General features: G+C 39.6%; 1 protein-coding gene and 1 long non-coding RNA gene across 7 annotated transcripts in view; one reads left to right on the top strand and one right to left on the bottom strand.

Annotated features, from left to right (window-relative positions):
• The first annotated feature begins 3,441 nt into the window (after window positions 1–3,441).
• LOC144327963 (uncharacterized) lies at window positions 3,442–5,460 on the top strand. Its single transcript, XR_013393145.1, has 2 exons — window positions 3,442–3,969; window positions 4,467–5,460. It is a non-coding gene; the product is annotated as an uncharacterized LOC144327963 (long non-coding RNA).
• Window positions 5,322–21,204, bottom strand: part of U2SURP (U2 snRNP associated SURP domain containing) — a 35,233-nt gene continuing 19,350 nt past the window's right edge. For 5 of the 6 annotated variants that reach the window (XM_028731214.2, XM_028731212.2, XM_028731215.2 and 2 more), the window contains 15 exons: window positions 21,094–21,198; window positions 20,337–20,403; window positions 20,084–20,247; window positions 19,543–19,705; window positions 18,980–19,059; window positions 18,157–18,244; window positions 16,710–16,832; window positions 14,978–15,134; window positions 14,015–14,110; window positions 13,673–13,739; window positions 12,030–12,192; window positions 10,136–10,246; window positions 8,954–9,072; window positions 7,561–7,737; window positions 5,322–7,199 (listed from right to left, as the gene is read on the bottom strand). In XM_028731214.2, the coding sequence (XP_028587047.1) occupies window positions 7,061–7,199; window positions 7,561–7,737; window positions 8,954–9,072; window positions 10,136–10,246; window positions 12,030–12,192; window positions 13,673–13,739; window positions 14,015–14,110; window positions 14,978–15,134; window positions 16,710–16,832; window positions 18,157–18,244; window positions 18,980–19,059; window positions 19,543–19,705; window positions 20,084–20,247; window positions 20,337–20,403; window positions 21,094–21,198 (1,819 nt within the window). In that variant the 3' untranslated portion in view covers window positions 5,322–7,060. The remainder of the gene's footprint in view (window positions 7,200–7,560; window positions 7,738–8,953; window positions 9,073–10,135; window positions 10,247–12,029; window positions 12,193–13,672; window positions 13,740–14,014; window positions 14,111–14,977; window positions 15,135–16,709; window positions 16,833–18,156; window positions 18,245–18,979; window positions 19,060–19,542; window positions 19,706–20,083; window positions 20,248–20,336; window positions 20,404–21,093; window positions 21,199–21,204) is intronic. The other variant, XM_028731216.2, reaches the window with a different exon arrangement.

The raw sequence follows: 21,204 nt of genomic DNA on the forward strand, positions 1-21,204 counted from the left end.
ACAGTTGGCTAGCCAGATTGTATTTCAGTATATATTTTGAAAATGACAAAAATAAACATTTTTCAACCTGGTCCTTTCACATCTGAAGGCTGTAACAGTGAAACTGGTTGGAGGGGAAATGTAACCTGAATAGGCTTTATAAAACATAATTTTCAAACAACCCAGATTCTGCGGTACTGATGTTTAGAAGAGAAAGCTACAGGGGAGAAACACTAGCTATTAATTAAATATATATATATATAATAATTGGGACAATACAATATCCGTATAACCCTAGAGGGGTTGTCTTAAAAAAATAAAATAAAACTAGGTCAGTTCAATATAGCCTAAATAGAAAGCAGCATATGGAAGTGCAGGGAGCATCAAGGCCTCTGGAATAATGAGTGCATCCTTATGGAAGACCCAATGGAGTTAAAGAAAAATATATTTTCCCCCTAGCAACAAAAGAAATTAAAGTAGAAGTGGCATGCTTGCATAACTAATATTGGCAATGAGCTGTCATCTGAGATGCATGAGTAATTAAAAAAAAAAATGCCTAGCCCTGGGTGCAGACACATGCATGTTTCCCATCCCAAAAAACTCCATCCCTTAATCTGCTTATTACATATTTAACACTGTTTCTCACTTTACAATGCAGCCAGATATTTCTCATGGGCGTTTGTCCCCCAAACAACCCAGAGGCATATGCTAGGAAACTGCTCATTGATTGGTTCTCCGTGAAATGTATTGACTGCCCATTGAGAGACACATGTGTTTCCCTTCACAGGTGAGGGGTTCTACCACACCAAATACCAACGGAATTTCTCCTGAAAGCTGGTCTCCTGCTTCCACTCAGAGAGGTAACTAATTACATTTCCTAGCTAAATGGTATATATGTAGTAAGGAAAGCCAATGTGTTTCTCAGATTGTTAGATAATTTAAGGAGTTGTGTTCAACAGTTAATGGTTAACGTATCAATTTGTGCAATATTTCACGGTATTGCACTTTTAGCGGAAGGCTGCAAAACAAAATTGTGCCCCATGCTGTCCTTTGAACTTTGAAAAGAATGAGGTAGGTAAGCCACAGAAAATTGTATAATAGGCCAAAAGGTGCATATGCCTTTTGGTAACCAGGGTAAGTATCCAGGAACATCCACCTACTTTTGAAATTGACTCGCACCACCAAACCCCCCCCCCCGAAGGGGATCAAAGGCACAAAAGTCCACTTCTACCATCCTCTTCTGTCCGCGTCTCTGGATCCATCTCATTACATATCCAAAACTGTGATCTATGTCCTGCAAATCAAGAGTTGAGCTTGGTGTGCAATCCTGGTGTGTTGGGAAAATATCAAAACATAGGTTTTTGGTTTTTTTTAACGTATTTTTTATTACAAATTTCTTGGTTTACAAAAGTATGTGCAATGTCTATTTTTCCAAGTTACCGTACATTTTCTACAGATCACTTTCATTTGTTGAGACAATAGTGTTACATTAGGAAGAAAAGCGGGAAAGAGGTGGAGGGGGCCGTGGTGATTGGGGTGTAGTCGGTTGTTGATGTTTATATTTTACTTAATGTATGTGTGGGGTTTTAAACCAGGAAGTACCGTAGTTTACCGTGTATAAGACGATGGGTTGCCGCCGCGAGCAGGAGATTGCCATCTTGGATTGGGTGGGTGATTGGTAGGTGCAGCAAGGACTGCTGACAATTGGCTGCTGCTGTGGCAATTGGGAGGTGATTGGTGGCTGATGGCGGCGAGCGGGCAGACGAATGTAGGCTTCGTGACGCGTGCAATTGGCAGAGTCAGTCAGGTGGTTGAGCGATTTTTGGCAATCCCCCCCTCCCCCAAAAAATAGGTGTCGTCTTATACACGGGGTATAAAGTACGGTACAGTGGTACCTCTAGATGCGAACGGGATCTGTTCCGGAGCCCAGTTCGCATCTAGAAGCAAACCTTTAAAGCCCTATACGGCCTCGGACCCTCGTACCTACGGGACCGCCTCTCCTGGTATGCCCCACAGAGAAACCTACGGTCTGCAAATAATAACATCCTCAAGGTCCCAGGCCTCAGAGAGGTGAGGCTGGCCTCAACTAGAGCCAGAGCCTTCTCAGCTGCGGCTCCAATCTGGTGGAACGCTCTGTCACAAGAGACTAGGGCCCTGTGGGACCTGACATCTTTCCGCAGGGCCTACAAGACAGAGTTGTTCCACCAGGCCTTTGGTCAGGGCGCAGCCTGACTCCCTCCTCTGGCAACCTCCACAGAATTTTGCTTAATCGGTTGCCATCAATTTGATTTTAATTAATTTTTATAATGAAATATTCTTAGAATGTTTGATTATTTGACTGTTTGATTATTTGATTGTTGTTAGCCGCCCTGAGCCCGGCTTCGGCTGGGGAGGGCGGGATATAAATAAAATTATTATTATTATTATTATTATTATTATTATTATTATTATTATTATTATCATTAACATAACCAGCGATGGCACATCTGCGCACGCACAAGTTGCTTTTTGCCGCTTCTGCGCATGACGTCATTTTGAGCGTCTGCGCATGCGCAAGCGGCGAAACCCGGAAGTAACGCGCTCCGTTACTTCTGGGTTGTCGCAGAGTGCAACTTGAACGTGCTCATCCCAAAGCACATTCGACCCGAGCTATGACTGTAATTGGGTAGAGCACAGTGGAAGCAGCATACCAAACTATGAATCATTTGGCACATTGTGAGAACCAATCACTCTGCTACCATGTTTCCAAGTTCCTTTCCCCTCACCTCTCTCTCACCACCCCAAGCTTTTAAATACAAACACCCTCCTTGCAATAGGTTTCCAGATGTTTTCTCCTAAATTTAGACACCACTCTTCCCCCACAGTAAATGCATATCCTAGGCATGAAAAAGATGTCAAATCCCCCCCCCTTTTATCACATTAACAAAAAAGACAAGCTTCGTGTATGTAGAAGACGAGCATTATCAAAGGAGACTCTTTTCATTCTTTACAAAACCATAATTGTTGTCCAAGGGTAGACGACTGTTTGAAAGCCTATCATTACTAATAAGCTTCGCAGAAATCAGAAGTTGGAGAGAAGAGGCAAATCCAAGACAAACAACGCTTGCAGGTAAAGAGTCAGTATAAAAACCAACTGATTTGCCCACCACCTGGTTATAAGGCCCATCAGTTTCGCCTTGCAATTTGCTTAGCTATTAACAATAAAGACACTACTCAATTGCCCACTCATATTCAGGTGGTGGTCATGTTTGTCACGGCTAAAAATTGGCCGGTTTCTTTAATGCTAAAAGAACTAAGTCAGCATGAGTCGGCGACCTACAATGACTCATGCCACCTTTCACCTAATTGTACCTGTATATATAGAGTGGTCAATGTTGGTGTGGTGGTGGGTTGGTTGGAGAAAGCTGATAGTGTGGGACGCGGGTGGCGCTGTGGGTTAAACCACAGAGCCTAGGACTTGCCGATCAAAAGGTCGGCGGTTCGAATCCCCGCGACGGGGTGAGCTCCCGTTGCTCGGTCCCTGCTCCTGCCAACCTAGCAGTTCGAAAGCACAAAGTGCAAGTAGATAAGTAGGTACCGCTCCGGCGGGAAGGTAAACGGCGTTTCCGTGCGCTGCTCTGGTTCGCCAGAAGCGGCTTAGTGATGCTGGCCACATGACCCGGAAGCTGTATGCCGGCTCCCTCGGCCAATAAAGCAAGATGAGCGCCGCAACCCCAGTCAGCCACGACTGGACCTAATGGTCAGGGGTCCCTTTACCTATATACAGTGGTCAATGTTGGTGTGGTGGTGGGTTGGTTGGAGAAAGCTGGTAGTGTTGATGTGTGTACAGTTGGTCGTTCGTTTTGCAGATAAAGACTTTTAAGAATAAAAGCAGAAAATACTCTGCAAGGACGCTCTTCTCGTGGACTCTTTTTAGGCCGACAAGGGTCCGAGGACCAGGCTGAGGAGACAAAGGAAGCCAGGACTTTTTCCTTTTCCAACACTGACAGTGTTTGTATTGGAAGCTTCTTCAGCACTTTATGCTTTCAGTATTTTACACATTAAAACTGTATCTAAAGATGCATGCATAACAGCACTCTTGTTGAATTTCCGTTCAGCTGCACACATTTTAACCTTTGCTAACCTCTCAGAACGTTGTGGTTGGCTTATTTTTGTAAAAAGTTGAGTCTGAGCTGTACTTCCACATACTCCTATTTGTAATGCAGCATGCCAAAAATAGACCTTTGAAACAGAAATGAAGTAGCTTCTGCTAAAATACCGCACACCACCCCAATCTCCCTAGCAGTGTGAGATTCCAGGGGTTGCAAGATGTGCTTTGCCCAGGGTCTGCTTTCTTTTGGAAACAGCAGACTGTGGTGTCCTCATGATATATGGTTTATTTACACATATCTACAACCTGAGTCTAGATGGAGAGGTTCTGCACCATCACTTTCCACAAGGTTTCTGTTCTTCTCGTGCCTAAAAGCCATGTATCTCTGTTTCCCCAGCTTCCTTCTGTCGCCTCACACCACACTGTTCCTAAGCTTTCATCGTCTCTGCGTTTTCGAACGAAAGTGGCGTGTAACAAGACTTTAGCTGGCACTACTCGGAGGTCCACAAAGACTGAGCGGAAGGCTGAATAGAATCCCAGGTCAGTGATCTCATACCATCCATCTGCTCCTGAAGAGCGGTGATGTGGTGGAGCATAAGCAAGTCTAATCAGGCATCTAATGAACCCTTTTATTTGGGTAAACTCAGATGGTAACTGACCCAACATAATGTGGTGAACTTCATGGGTAATCAGGGACATGAGCCCAAGTCTTCCGAAAGACCAGCCAGCGCAACATCCTTTGCCAACTCCATTCTTTGACTACCCATGTCCTTGCTTCTCTTTAGAGAACAATGCAGCTGGCATGGGTATGGGGGCTGTTATAATCAGATCCGGCACTTCAAAATTTACCACTGCTAAGGAGACCTCTATTAGCTTCAGAGGGTTTGGCTGTTTCATACCTTTTTATTTTCATCATTTTGAATTGTAAACCGCTTGGATACACCTTGGAAAAAAGGCAGGATGTAAACACAATTTAAAAAATTATATATTTGAATAAAAAGATGTAGCAAGAATGGAAAAAATCAGTAGCACCTGTATGAGAATGTGCAAGCAATACAGGTAAGCAGACAGGAAATCTGGATCCTACCCTCCAAATGTGTATTTTAGGTATTTTTGCATCATATTCCTCTAACAAATACAAATTTTGTCTCTCAAACACTTAAAAACCCCATATATAGCATAAAAGAGCACGTAGCTGCCTATAAACATAATTATGGATTTTTTTTAAAAAAACACTTCACCGGAGTCCAGATCCCTTTAAACTTTGCATTTTTATTACAATCTGCCCACTCCTCCAGGAAACAAACAGTGAACCTTTGTGACTTTTCTTTCATGGAAAAAAAGTTAAGTGACCCAGAGGAGGTGCTATGTTATATCAATGCCAAAAGAGGGGGGAAAACAGGTTTAAAACAAAAGGGCATCCAAAACTGGGGAAGGAGTAGGGGGAAGGAATACAAGTATATTAGAAAAAGATACAAGTTTAAAAAATCTAATTTCTGCTACTCTTTCAACAATTTTCACAGCCAAAGGAGGAATTCAGTACAAAAATGCATTTACAAGGTCATCTTCTGGAATAAAATCCACTTTATAAAGACACTTCATGATGTGCATTTTAGAGTTCTGATCATTCTGACAGTATTTGTTGTAAGGGAGAAATATAATTTGTTCTCTTTTCACTATTCATGGAAAGTAATTAAAATACTTAATACTGTGGCTTCAATACCATTTCACCGAAGATACCAGCTGAAAGGATTTCATGTTCAGTGAAGAACTATGTGCCTTGAAACCATTCCTATGAAATATGTGTGTTTCAGACGGAAACAGCAAATTTCACATCTGAGTAAAAGGGGAGAAAAAGAGCATACATGAAGAAACTGAATAGTGGAAGTCTGCCAGAGTCACATTTCCAGAAATGTGTACTAAAACTGCCCTAGTGCATTGGTTTAAATCTAATCTAATCAATTACAGTATGTGATCCTGCTACTATGAATGACTCGAGAGATTTATGATGTCGAAAGGGAAGAGTTTACAAGCAAACAGAAGAGACCATAGGCCCAAGTTTGCATTTGAGGTTCCTAATACCCACAAGCCCTGCTTTCCTTCCTTCCTATGTATTTTGCTGCTCAAGCATCTATAGCACCAGACAGATAAAGTAGCTGCAACAGTGATAATCACTCTCCAGTAAACAATCACATTGCTTAGTAGGTATGGAAGAAGCAGACCTGATGTCCCTGGAAAGAACTATCAACAGACTCATTCTGGCTGCTAGGCTGTAAGATGAGAGAGAATAAGTGTTCTCAAAGTGCCTGCAGGCTATGCTTGGAAATTCAAGCAAGAGCTCGTAACATTTAAGAACATCTGTACTGCATAAATGTTCCTGCATTAAGTAAAACGTATTGCCAAGTGACAATATTCATGCTATAGATCCCAACATACCCGGAAGAGTTCTATAACCTGACCATCGTATGAAAGATTCCTGCTAGAAGCTTGCATTGGCAGCTCTGTATGATGGGAAACTATGGCTGGGGTTGGGGGAGAGAACTCTTGTTTCAGAGGGGCAAGAAAACACCATTATTATTTTTTTACATTTTCTTTTCAGATTTTATTTGAAATCTAATTCAAGTTGTCAAAGCTACAAAAAAAGGGGGGGTAAAACAATTGTATGTGGGTGGGGGTTTTTCCTAACTCACAACATTCTAAAACAAAATATCACTACTGCCAGCAGATCAGTTACACACATTTCAGATGAAGTTTCTAAACACAAAATCTCATTCTGGGAAGTAGCCACAATGAAGGTATTTTGTACAATATAAAACAATGACAGGTCTACCGATGCAGTTACTCATGAGTATACACGTGCATTCACAAAAAAAAAATATTAGGAATGCTTTTTTTTGTTTTGTGTTGGTTTTTTTTTTAAACAGACTCTTCAGGCACAAAAACAAAACCGCATTTCCAGTAAGTGACAGCATCATAAAAATTAAGAGTTTGTCAGTGTTTGCTCTTCTTTGACTTCTTGTGGGATCTGTGTGGAGAGCGGGATTGAGATCTGGATTTTTTTCCTGACTTTTTAGGTGACCTGGATCGCGACCTCCTTGATCTTTTGGGTGTCCTTGAGCCAGACGGCGACCTAAAAATAAATTGTATTAATGTCAATAAATTGTTTATTTGGCTTCTGCCTGCCAGGATCAACCCCATTCTTAAGAGTAGTTCAGAACCATGCTGGATCTGATGCACTCTTCCCCAAACTGATTAATTCTATCCTGTAACATGTACGTATAAAAGTGGACAAGAAAATACTACCTGTACCTTTTTACTGCATATGTGTCACCCAAGAATTTTGTAACGCCACAATATTACACAAAGATAACTGTTCCTATTTATTGATTCAAAGGATGATTCCAGGTTCAGACAACAGGCCAAGCCAAATGATGGCTTAGCTGCTGAGTCACACTGACCAAAAATGGATTTCCAGAAATGAACAGCGTTACCTTTTAGCTTTTTTACTGGCATCTCTGGGAGAATCCTTGTGAGATGACCTGGAGCGTGAGCTTTCTTTGTGGGATCTTTCAGATCGCTCCGAGCGTTCCGATTTTGGCGACGGTGATTTTGCTCGCCTGCTCCCACAGCTGCGGGACGGACTGGGTGATGTGCTGTGTCGCCTTTTCCTTTTTCAAAAAAAAAAAGAGAGAGAAATTATGAGCACCTATACAAAGATGCCCATCACCTCACCAAATATATTAAAGCAGTTTGACATTGCTTTCAGAACATTAAATGCATAAATATTCAAAATCTCTTTATGCACATTTCCAGAGCAATAGGAGTTACAGCGGCAATCAGGCTGCCCATCAAAACTGCATGGTTAAATAAAACTTGGGACTTAATTATACCGCCTTAAAAAAACACAACTGCAACTGATTGTCCGAAAACCTATGGTAAAAATTTTTTCAGATGCTTATCAGTAATGATTAATATTTGAATTAATCAGCAGTGACTTCAAGCCCTGCTGGGATTGAATACACTCCAGTTCCCAGTACTGAATGGCATTGTATTCAAGATTTGCTTTTGGCAGGGATAAGCTTTACTCTAGTGTTCCTGATTGGCAACTCGAAGGTGTAGCTGATCCAGCAGGGTCTGAAGTCTGTGCCAAACAGCATTTAAAGCCTTCCTGATTATTCCTTTGCAGCCACGCCTTTAGCTGCCCTACACCTGACATCATACAGGTTGGGTGTGCATGGCTTGTGGGGAAACAACCTTGCAGGTTAAATTAGGCCACCTGCCGGGCCAAAATAGGCCCACAGCCTATTGATTCCCCACCAATGCTTTAAGCTATAGTCTTGTTCTTCAGATATTGTAACTTGTGTGCACCCTTGTTTGCCGTTTTATCCTGACATGCTTAACATTTAAAAAAGCAACAGTTGCTTTAAATGTTCCTTTTAAAGTGGCTGTACACATTTATCATCACTGTTATCAGTTGACTGGATGATAATTTTCTTCTAAATGCCAAGATCCTTGATTGTGAAATTGCAGGGTAAACAATGGCAAGGTTGCAGAAGCAATACTGTCTTCATACACACACACAAACAAACGTGAGAACTCACATCCCACTGAAAGTATTATTTTCCAATTCAGACACTCAAATTTAGGTGACCAGAAAAGCAATTCAAAAACAGAGTGGCCCCCGAAGTTTCTGCTCTGCTGGTGCAAGAGACCTCTGCTTGCGGAATGTAACTTCCCTTCCTTTCCCCTGCAGCCCACCCCCTCAAAATTGGCTCTGAATTTTGGAGGAGCCCCTGGAGCAAATTTTGGGGGCATGCAGGGGAAGAAGAAGGAGAAAACTCATTGCACAGGCTGCATTCTATCTAGTCTTCTTAAATTATATACCTGTCTTTTCTTGTTGGTGTACATTCTTCTTTCTCTTTCTTCTCTTTTGATCTGGATTCAGATTTCTCTTTGTCCTTCTTGTCTCTTTCCCTTTCCCTCTCCAGCTCCTTTTCTTTCTCCTAGATTAAAAGTAATTGGGCACTTCAGAGAATTCAGAATTTATCATACAGCAAGATGTATATGTTAATTCATTTTATGCCCTACAAAGCAGAGCCAAAGCTTGACATTGAGGGAACAAGAAACAGTCTAAAGCAGCTTCCTATGACTCCACATTAGATCACTGATCCATTTAGCTGAATGCTGTCTGTCTACCCTGACTGGCAATGATTCACCTGTGTTTCAGAGAAATGCCATTCCCAGCGCTACCTAGATATATAAGAGAACAAACCTGGGATCTTCTGTACATGCTCTACTACTAACCAACAGTCGTTGCCGTACAGTCAAATATTTACAAGAACAAAATCAAGTAGCCACTTTTACAACAAGTTCGGAAACATCTTTGTCTTCTTAATCGCATTCTTTCAGATTCTCAAACATCTTTAGCTCAAAGCTACAAAACCTTTGGCACTTAACCTCTAAAAAAATATATCGAGCTAAATGTGCCCGTTATATGTGGCAATGTGATCATTAAGCGTAGTAACCTTAAAATTGAGGTTTTGATGCTAAATCGCTTTAAAAATAGATACAGTAACAACAAATATCATGAAGTTATTGCAGGACAGTAAATACCAAGCTATTTATTATTTTGTCTAGTTTACACAAGTCTATCACTTTAATATGCTTAAAAAGGTAATAAAGCCTTGTGTCAGTTTCTGTATGCTCATATTCAATTTTAAATGCAGCCCTTCCACAAAGCACCTATCGCCCACAGAAATGACTTTAGATAGCATGCACTTATACAGATCAAATAATCTATCTGGATAAGTCTAAAATACTAAACAGGCAAACTATTAACTGCTCCAAAACTATTTTTATTTCACATTGCCAAATGTAACATGAGGCCAGTACCATTTAATGGGTTGGATCCAGACTGCAAGTGGATTTGAGCCTGAGACGTGCTGCTGCTTGTGCATATCATGCTAAACAATTACTTAGCATTATAGTCAAAACAGGTTCCAGTAACATTAATAGAAATCCGTATCTAAACTAAATTTGAAAATCCAGAACAGTAGCACTACTTACCCTTTGGAGCAGTTTGTCACGGTAGTGTTCGACCTGTTCTGAAAAACTCTGGCCTGGCTTCTTGGGTCTTTTTCCAGATTCCAACTCATCTTGAAACTTCATTACCTTCAGCTGTGAAAACACACATGCAAACACAGTACTAGAGTTACCTGCAAGTCTGACAAAGTTACAACATACACATTTGGATTAGGCTTTTTATTTACTTCGTTTTGGCCCTAGGGTACATTCACATAAATTTCTCCTCAGTGGCGAGTTCTCAAAACAATTAATTGGTGGAATTACAATATTAAAATACATGTAAAGCTGGCATGTATTTTAATATGTACCTTTAGTTTATAATGAAATTTAAATTGACTTTATGTTTTGATCCTTTAAAGCTTTGACTTTTATTTACCGTTTTAATGTATATTTTACATTCCTTGTACTGTACATCACTTAGAAGTTTTATTTATCATTAAGCTGTATACAAATTCTGTTTAATAAATAAATAAATAAAATCCCACCCCATGCCTCAGATTATCAGTGAGGCTGAAGTCTCTTCATCAGGTTCAATAAAAGGAAAATTATGACTTGGCATTACATGAATAAGCCTTGGGTTTGGGAATTCTCCACCACAGTCATGACAAGATCTGAAATTCTTGCTTTCATTTAACCAATTGCAATTTAGCCTTATCCTGGGACAAACTGTTGTTAGCTTTTACCACTGAAACAAGCCAAATTAGGAACACAGGAAGTGACCTTATATCAAGTCAGTCCACTGGTCATCTAACTTAGTACTGTCTACACCGGCAGGTAGTGGGTCTCATTTAAGATTATGCCTGAACCCTAAACCTCAGGTAAACCTGAACTGTGATTAATTGAAAGCAACCACACAGGAGGAGAAAAAAAGAAAGTGGCTCATTCACATAACGCTTAACAATGGTTAAGCATTACATCTCAGCACAACTGCTCAAAAAATGAAATGAAAATTAATGCAGAGTTCCTCACTCTCAAGTATGAATGCAGCTTAAAACCTTAATGGAGATCATACAATAAATTTAGAGATTATTATATCCCAATGTAATGACTTTCATTGGGCATTACTACTCCTAATAAATATTTGAGATCATATTTAGAAAAGGGATCCTTAAAATAAGCATCCATGAATAAGAATCCATTAATCCTAAAGGACCAATCTCATTTTGCAATACAGTTATACTCTTCGTACCAGCAGAGGGCACCCTAGACTTTCCAAGTAGTTATGACTAGAATACACTTTTACCCAACAGTTCTTCCTACATTCTAGGAATGCAGTAAGTGCTTTAGAAATTCAAAAATAAAAGCACCACTCTCTTCTAACAATTGAGAAGAGATAAAATATCATCCTTAAATCAAGATTGAATAAAGGGCATAGGCATTAACTTCAATAATTATGCAAAATAAGTAGCTTAGAAATATACTTGCACAGTACATCATGGGCTTCAAAGTTCAAAATGTTCAAGGCTTCTCGTGTGTATGGCTCAATTGTTGCCTCTTCTGCCCTCCCCTATCTATTTCCCAACACTTGCTATGATTGAATAATTATGTCCACCGGACTGTGTAATAGTTTTTTGGCTTGTGCAATTTAACCTTTTCCTCTTCTCCTCTCACATTCCCCAAAAATTTGCCCAGGCGGGTCCTCCAGCTTGTACCTATGTTTCCCTTATGTTACATCTCTCAATAATAAAACTATTAAGACCCAGTGCCAGCCTCACATATACATAATAATACAAGTAATTCTTAAATATGACAAAATTTGATTAGCACTCCTGAAATCCAAGAGAAAATTTTGAAAATAGGGAAACTGATTATTTTTATGCTTGATCCATTATATCAGAGTATAAAAATAAATTTTATCGATGTTTTTCTCACACACCTCAATTTCTCTGAGTTTGGCACGCTTTTCCTCACTCATTTCTGAGTACTTGCTTGAAGATTTTGAATCTGACATTTCTTCTCTGATTGGATTGGAGTACATGTGATGCTCCTCTGATTTAGAACTCTGGGTGTCCTCTTCATCTTCACTTTCTTCCTCTTGGCTTTTTAAAAAACAGAAGTATAGGAATTAATTCTCTCTGGGGGAAATCTGCTATGTTTATAATTTTCCAATAGAGCATTTTGTCATTACATAAAGTCAAGCACAGATACATGTGCCAGCATACTTTGCTTCTATTTTTGTTCTGTAACATCCTCTTACTATTATTATACAATATCCTTTTTATTTAAAATACTAGGCGTGGACTGCAAAGGAAAATTATTGAGGAGAAGAACAGCACAGGGAAAACAGGGAGGATGGGTTATATCTGTTTACGCTTCCTCTCAACCCTTCATTCACGCTTTCACAAGCAGAAGCAGCCTTCCATATAAATGTCACTTGCTTGACCAGGAACAGGAAATATAACACAGGTATAATAGAGCACAATGAAGTGTGGCTGCAGTATATCATTGCTGGATTGGTTTCAAAGTAACTATGGGAGGGGATACACATCTCAGCGTGAAACCAAAGCAGTGCAAATGTGCATCTGATTTCCCCGTTACTGACCCAGCAATGAATCAACAGTGACTGATCCAACAATGCATGGAGTGCTTCATTGATGAGGATGCCCAGATCTATGGAAAGCCAGTGCAGCACATCTCCTTGAGCCAGGATGTGTCTGGATTCAACAAGAAGACCATGTGCCCCAATTTGGCTCCATGCATCCAACTACTGAGATAGTGCCGCTTCACCTCCCTCTGAGCCCGTTTGGGGCATCATTTGGGCCCAATCTGACCCCAAATCCAAATAGGGGCCTCGCATAGCCCTATGTAATATGTAGGTTTTAAAACCTTAAGTAAACATGCAGCCAGCAGCCATGGGAGGGAGGACGACAGGCAAGAGTCTTTGCTTGCATCTACTTCTGCCCCAACCCAACCACACATTTAATTAGGGTTTAAAACCCATTCCTTTTGTCCTCCCCTTTGTTGAACCCAACCCGGGGCTGCCTCAACCCACTTCAGGCAAATCTCAGATTGACCTGAATCAGTCAGATTCAGTTTGGGATAGAAGCCACATATCTTTTTTTAATGTTTTCCCATAAAACCTGAAGGATCTCCCACATATCAAGGAATCCACTCTTGCCTTTTCTCTAGGCTGTTTTGGTGCCCACATCATTTATATCTGAGATACTAATGGAGAAAAGATTTTACCATTACTTTCTAAAATAACTCTACAGAGCCTAACTCACATGGGACATTGAACAGATTTCACTGGGCGTGGAAGCAGGAATAGACAGTTCTTTGGTCTAACATGCTACCAGAGTCCAGTAATTAAAGGAAACATGTGCATTAATGGATGAGGTTACAACTTTTGTATTTATCCATGGGAGGCTGATCTCTTCCCTAATATGGGACTCCAGAAGCATAGACATTTCACACACCCCATAGCATGTTTGAAATGATCCTTGTTATTGTGTAATATGTTTAGGATCAGAGTGGCAACGGCAAAAGGGGGAGAGACATACAGAACACCTTAATTCTTACTTCTGATTTTCTTCTTCTTCAGATTCCTCATGCTGGTCAAAAAGCTCCCATTTAGATGTTGTTACCGCTAGTAAGGGGGGGAAATGCAAAAACATTGGCCAGTGTTACATAAAATTATATAAATCTTATTTTTTTTAAAGGTATTTGTAGCTATGCTGCTTAGCAGTTAATTTCTAACTTTTTTATTTAATGGCACTGTTCCAGAATAAGAGCAGCACTTGTGATGTCTGCTAGTGAATTTAAAGTATTGCTTCATTAATATTTAGCATGAAATGCTGAACTAAAACCCATTTAACTGAAATGTACGTAACGAAAGTGGCAGAAGCTAGATACGACACTAACCTTGAGCTTCAAGTGCAGCTTCATCTACTGCTTCCCACTTTGAAGGGGCAACTTTGAAAATTGGCTCATTTTTTTTAGACTCTTCAGAAGCATCCACTGTTGAATAAAAGATTATAGCAATGACCAACGTTCCAAAGTAGTCCTGCTTAGTATGCTCTCTCTTATATAGGGCACTTGAAAAAGATAAGCCATTTTAAAAGGTGCAGGCTTCAGCATACGCTGCTGCAAGTAAAAGATTACGTGCAGAGCAAGTCTCTGCATGTTTACTCAGAAGCATCCCACCAATGGGATAGATATGACCTTGTGCTTTTAGAATGGCAGACCTGAATATTCAGGAAGGGCCCATAACGCAATCTTCTAAGGCCCATGCCATTTTAAAGTAAAGGCAGAGGATTCACTTCACATAAAAGCCTACTGCATATGGAGACTTGTATGTCATGGAGAAGACCAAGACATAGACAGAGATCATAATTCTGGGAGACATGCACTCAAGCCCCTCTAAATTCCAGAAATTATGCACAAATTAGGAGAGGCCTGATCTAAAGCTCTGTGGGATCTAGGAACATTTGAGCTAGCCTGTGCAAAGGAGTCGCTGTAGTCTTTCTGCTGTGTTATCATTTTGCACTGGAGCTATCAATTTTAGGAGGCATTCAAGATAAACCTGTAATAAAAGGGTTTCTGCCCCAAGTTGATTTATGGCCTAACAAGGTAATGAAAATACAGATCTTGCTTATATATGATTGAATATGGACAGAATAGTAATAACCAACACACCTCACATCTTCCATTTTTCTACTATTATTCTATGGAAGCCAAATTTCTAATAAAAACACCTGTTCTCAAATCTCAGCAACACTGCATTTTAAACACCAAAGTACCAGAAAAAACGGGGCCTCAATTAAATGTGCGTTTTGCAGTGAGAAAGTGCAGGCTTCTAAGTACACTAAATCTAGTATTCCTTACAGGGAACACCATCAAGGTCATCATCAAGCGTCTTAATAGGGACTCCATCAAGATCATCAATTGGAGCAACATCAATAGGAATTCCATCCACATCTTCCAGAGGAGCACCATCAAGCTCTTCCTCAATGGGAGCTCCATCGAGATCATCGGGTACTTCCTGTAAACCAAATGTAAGTTTTATATGCATAGTGTTTTCCTCAAGTTGTTACAGCTTCATTTCAGATACATTTTATGCATTTAGTTCACAAAAATGTGCAGAGCTATTATGTTCACCTCCTATTACGGGGCAATTCACAAATCCAGCACTTTTCCTTGTGGGCTGAAGTGGCCCAGTGTGTGCACCCGGTATACAATGTGACATGGGCATCTGCACAATATGTCTGATTCCCCCAGTCTTTCAACCTGCAGCATACTGTTTTCCACATCTGGATGCTACTAGCACCACTAGCATGCTAGCATCACAGTTTGTTGTACAACCGAACACATAGGAAGTTTCTGGATTTACTTGACGCATTAAACACCTCTGTCCAGTATGCAAAGCAGTTTACCATTCACAAAATACATGAAGATGCCAGAAGTAAGACCCTGGTTACAGATATAATACATTTTTCTCAGGGTCCATAAATGTAGTAGATGCACAATTTCTTGGGTGGGGGGAGGGGGGAAGGGGACACCAATGTTTGTGTTTAATAATATAAAGGAGTTCAGCACATGCAAACACTTTCCAAGTTTCCATGTTTTCCTTTAGAAACCAGTTAATAGATAGCTGAGTTCCCATATTTCTGTAGTTCATTTATTGTTAACACTGCAGTAAGTCTCCGTACAAAATATGTAATCTCCCCTGCTTACTTTGTTGAATTACTTCACAAAAGACATCTGGCATGAGTAGTACATGTTTATGGTTTGGATAACCCAACAATTTTGGCCTGGCCTGGCCTGCACTTCACATGAAATAGTACTTAAAATAAACTATGCTTTACACATGCTGATGAAACTATGGGCATTTTGCTCCTTCCCCACTGCTACTGTGCAGGGGAGGAGACAAACTGTACTGTGACTTCTTGTCAAACTTAGGCTCATTTGCTTCTCTCCAAACAAACCATGAGCCGTAAGACAAGAACAACCCTCCGTGTGAACCAGGCCCTAAGTTGTTTGTATCTTCTGCTCTAATTACAAAACCAACCAACTCTCAACAACTATACGTTTCTCAAAATTGCTTCTCCTTGCACCTGTGAGGAATTAGCCACAGGTTAGAAATTCTTGGCTCTAACAACTTTTTAGACACATTCCAGCTTCTTGAGACAAATGCCCTAATAGACAACATGTATTTTAATCCGTTAATTCCAACTCTAACCACATAATATGGAAGAGATGGAGGCTGGTCTCAAGCATTCAGGTATTTTAAAATTCTCTCTCACTCACAAACACACACCTGAATACTGATAAAGAGGCAATGCACGTGCTTCAGGTTCCAAGTAATTTCCAATACGTAACTGGTAAATGAGCTAGTTCAAAGGCAAAGGTATGGACAATGTTAACATTCACATTAGGGGAAAACTGTGTTTATGCAACTTCAAATGAAAGGAAAGATTCATTTGGGAACCAAGAGAAGCCTTCATGCCCTAGAGTCCAGCTACAAACCTCTGCTATGATTTCCTTACCTGTAAGGCTTCAGATTCTCTTGTTTGCTTCCAAACGAATAGTACCAATAATGGTCTTATCTCACACTTACCTCCACTTCCTTTTCTTCAATAATATTTACAAGCCCCAAGAAAATATTCTGCAGTTTGATCAAAAATGGTTCTGGATAAATCGCCCAGTCTTCCCATGCTCTGAAGCATGTCATTACCCGTTGCTAAAAGTAGTAAACAATGCTAGTCATTTGTATTGAGAAGTACTTTAAGAACATTACACAAAGCACAACGCCACCTATCTAATTAGCACTGCACCCGTCACAGAATGTTCATATCGGTTTTGATGTGTTTCGTAAACTTGGGGGTCATCCAGCAAAGTCATACTCAATGCAGACCCATGGAAATCCTTGTTAAGGACGAACTTGAGTCCACTGATATCAATGGGTCTACTCCAAGTATGACTTGGCTACAGCCAATAAAAACCAATATATTTGGTGCAGACTGCAATAGAGTGTAGACTGCACTATTTATATTTAATTGGGATTTTATTTTCACAGCAAACTATACACAAACTTTGCTTTGGTGAAAAACAAAGTCATTTTTTTCTGACATGAAAGGTTGTATATTTATTGAAGGGCAGGTTCCTAATGCAATTTTCTGCCCAGAGAGGCTTGCACTAATTATTTTTTGGCACCAAGCAGAACAGCTTTTATTTAATACTTATATTTTTACAACACTATTTTGTTCACTGTTTTATATTATTTACATTATATATTTATTATTTCATTTTTTTATGTCAATAAAGGAACAAATGAGGTTGGCTACTAGAGAGGGCCTTTCCAGTGTTGACACCCTCAGAGAGGTCTGTCTTTTAAGGTGCCAGGTGACATTTTCAGTCATAAGTATTTATTTATTTTTACTTTCTATTTGTTGTACTGATGTCATTCTCTGTGGCTGGTTTTACTGTGTGTCAAGATGTTAGTTTCCTATCATATTTTATGCTTTTAATTTTTACTTGTAAATCACCCAGAGGACTTTTGTTGTTAGGTGGTATATAAATATCAGAAATAAAAAAATAAACTTCTAAGAGAAAGTTCCATGGGATACCACTGAATTGAAACACTTGATAAATTGTATCACCTGTGGCAAGAATTGATATTATTGTTCCACACTACTTGAATTAACTAGCTTACCAATAGCAAGACGTGTGTGTTATGGCTTTGTTAAATTGGTCACTGCAGCTAATCTGCTTTTAGATACGTAAATATCACTGTCTGCTAGTGGTGGTTTCGTTCCTCATTTCCCTCTGAATCAGTTCTCTACATTTCCCATCTCTTCTCTCTGTTGCCCTGCCCCCATCATGGATATATATGCTTGCCAATTCACAGCTACATTTCATTCATCTGCTGAAGTGGTCTATGATCCACAAAAGCTTGCATGATAATAAATTGGTTAGTCTTTTAAGTTGCAACAGACGGCTGTTTTCACCCTGAAACTGCTCACTGCATGGAAGTAAACAAATTCAATAAATAATCATACACATACCTTAAAGTTTTCAGACTGTAAATGGCCTTGTATTGTTCGGTATGTAGCATTCAGATCAGAGTATATCTGGCAAAGTTTTGTCTCAAAACTGAAACAACATTTTCATATATTACAGTTTGCATTACTGAGTAAGCCACAGCGAAAGTCATTCAACTTGCATCTAAGCTACAAAAATGTGTGTCCAAATTTCTAATTATACAGAAGAGGCCCTAAACACACCCATTTAGGATAGGTCTAAAATTAGCTTCACGAATAAAACCTTTAGAAAAGTTACTACAATTTGTAAAAAATTATTGCTATAGGCCAACCCAGCCTTTCAAGACACCTAGCACATGTATATACAGTGGAAGCTCAGATTGCAGACGTAATCCGAGACGGAGGCACATCTGAAACCCACAGCGTTCACATCCTGAAGCGCCGCATCTGCGCAGGCATGATTCAGCACTTCTGTGCATGTGTAAAGCGTGATTTAGCGCTCCTGTGCATGCGGCGAAACCCAGAAGTAACCCGTTCCGGTACTTCCGGGTTTCCCACAGTCCGTAACCCGAAAACACGTAACCTGAAACATCCGTAACATGAGGTATGACTGTATTCACACATACAGAGAGAAATTATCCTAGTTTAACAATGAGTGCATGCTACAGAGGAAAGTTACACAATTTTAAGTTGGCTCCAAATTGATCAAGTGTAAACATTTTTTAAAGGATTGGTACTCCTATAGATTTGTCAAGGTGCCAGACAGTACTACAAGGTAGCACATGCAAAATTCAAAATCTACAAAGGTTTTTGACTTTTCTTAAAAGTTTAAAATGTTGATACTTACAATTTTCTGTAATATGAAGCATTGGCAACCTTTGCGGAAGAATTGTACAACACATCCGACACCAAATATAATCTTGCAATCTGCAAAAAAATAATAATAGAAGTGTTACCAATATTACTGTTCCACAAATAACTTTGAAAATCCAGTTGAAATTGTCATTTTAAGAGAATAGCATACCAATTTCTAAAAAATAAATAAATAAAGCCTGTTCAAAAGGGCACGATATAAACTGCTGCTACAAAAGACCAAACTATTCAAAGTTCAGCACCAAAATACTCAATGTCCAACTTGGGGGGGGAGGGGGGGATTCATGAACAGTTGGCACAATCTGACAAAAGGCAAATACCTGTGCAATTTATTTTTAATCAAAGAGGAAAAACACAAAAGGAACATGTGGCTATTACAAAGCTTTACAACTAGGGTAGAAGACAATTTTAATTAAGCAAAAAGCATCTTTCATAGTTGATTACTACTATACACATAGATACTGATTGCTTTGCAGCCAATGAACAATGCACAAATTTACACATAAAACATAAAAACTGTTGAGAAATCAACCATACCTTTTTAGGAAGTGGAGTCTTCAAGATGGATAGTGACTCAGCAATGCAGTCTACAATTTCTTCAGCAGCTTCAGCATTATTAAGACAGAAAACCATTGCATCTCCAATATCATTCTTACGCGGTGTTAACCCACGCAGGATTTCCTCTAACTTGTCCCTCTGTCTAAAATTCCAGTTTCAAATTTTTAGAAAACTTAGCAACACCTTTTCTGTATATTTATAAATGAGCCTTATTGAACATTCTATTTCAGAGTCAAAGTAACTGAGAACAATCTGCAATACATTTTTTTACTGAGACGAGAGAATTTTAGTAGTAGTTTATCATTTTCACCCATACTCAACAGGAGGGGAAACATGGATGTTTAGAAATTAGTTACTTCTAAGAAACTTTGTGTTAGGATGCTTTCAAAAAAGTTGGCCAGCTCTTCCACATACTGGAATTTCTGTGTAGGCTCCTATCTCTACACATTGGAATAGTGCAGATGAGCTATCACTTGTCTATGTGAAAAGATGACATATTAGGTTCTTTAAAGATGCTTACTCCTCCTTAAGTGCACCCTTCTTGCTAGGTTCCTCTACGAATGCTTCAGGTTCTTGTTCTTCTGACATCCCATGGAGATACGGATTTAAAGGAGGTGGCCTCCAAAATGACCCATTTTTAAACATACGGAAGTCTTCAGTCCTCCATTTGGTTGGTGATTCACCCTAAAACACACACACACACAACCATGGTCAAAGCAACCAGTATGCCGATCACAGGTAATATTAGAAGTTGCAGTTAAAAGTATTTTTACCTGTAGAATTGAATAAAGCTTCCACCTGTAGTATACATGGGCTGGAGTCTGGTTCTCAAATAAAAACCTAAATAAAAAGCAGAGGCTGTGAAATCAGAGCATATCCCTATCGAGATCACTAACAAAAGGAAAAGCAGCATTTCAACACCAGAAAAAATCTAGTTTCTACCACTATACCACACCCCTACCATTCTTTGATCGATGCAACATTCAGATCATCAAGACCTAGATCTTACAAGCAGCAGATCTGGTAGCATACCAGTATTTGCACTGTACCACTTTAAGCTGCAGGTGAATATTCACATGAAACACTATTCAATCATAAGAGAATGGGGGAGAGATTTTTATATATGTATTTTGTGATTCTTAAATTGGAATTTTATGTTGTGAACTGCCCTGAGATTCTACAGGTATGGGGGCAGTATACAAATTCAATGATGATGATGATGATGATAAGAAGAAGAAGGAGGAGGAGGAGGGGGGGGATGACGACACAAGACTGACATGTCAAGGAAAAGGTTAGGTCAGTTTCCTATCTGCTGTCATTTATTTTTTTAAATAAATATAGTCAATTGTGTCTGAAAAGGTGCACTACAAACAAATACTTGAAACCTCATTTTCTGCTTGTGAGAACTATGCCTACAAAGTAGTCGGGTTTGCATAAATGCCCATGAATAACTGCACACAGCAGTACCGAAGCAACAATGACGGTACATGCGACAAAGATAGCACTGAACAGAAATAGAAAAATAAGCACCTGAACATTGGATTGTTGATTTCTCTGTTCATAATCATGGCTTCAAACATAGGTCCTTCACGCACCACAAACTCTATCATTCGATGTATCAGCGCAAGCAAATTCCTACAA

The sequence above is a fragment of the Podarcis muralis genome, chromosome 6 (genome assembly GCF_964188315.1).
Source record: "Podarcis muralis chromosome 6, rPodMur119.hap1.1, whole genome shotgun sequence".
In the NCBI taxonomy this organism is placed as follows: Eukaryota; Metazoa; Chordata; class Lepidosauria; order Squamata; family Lacertidae; genus Podarcis; species Podarcis muralis.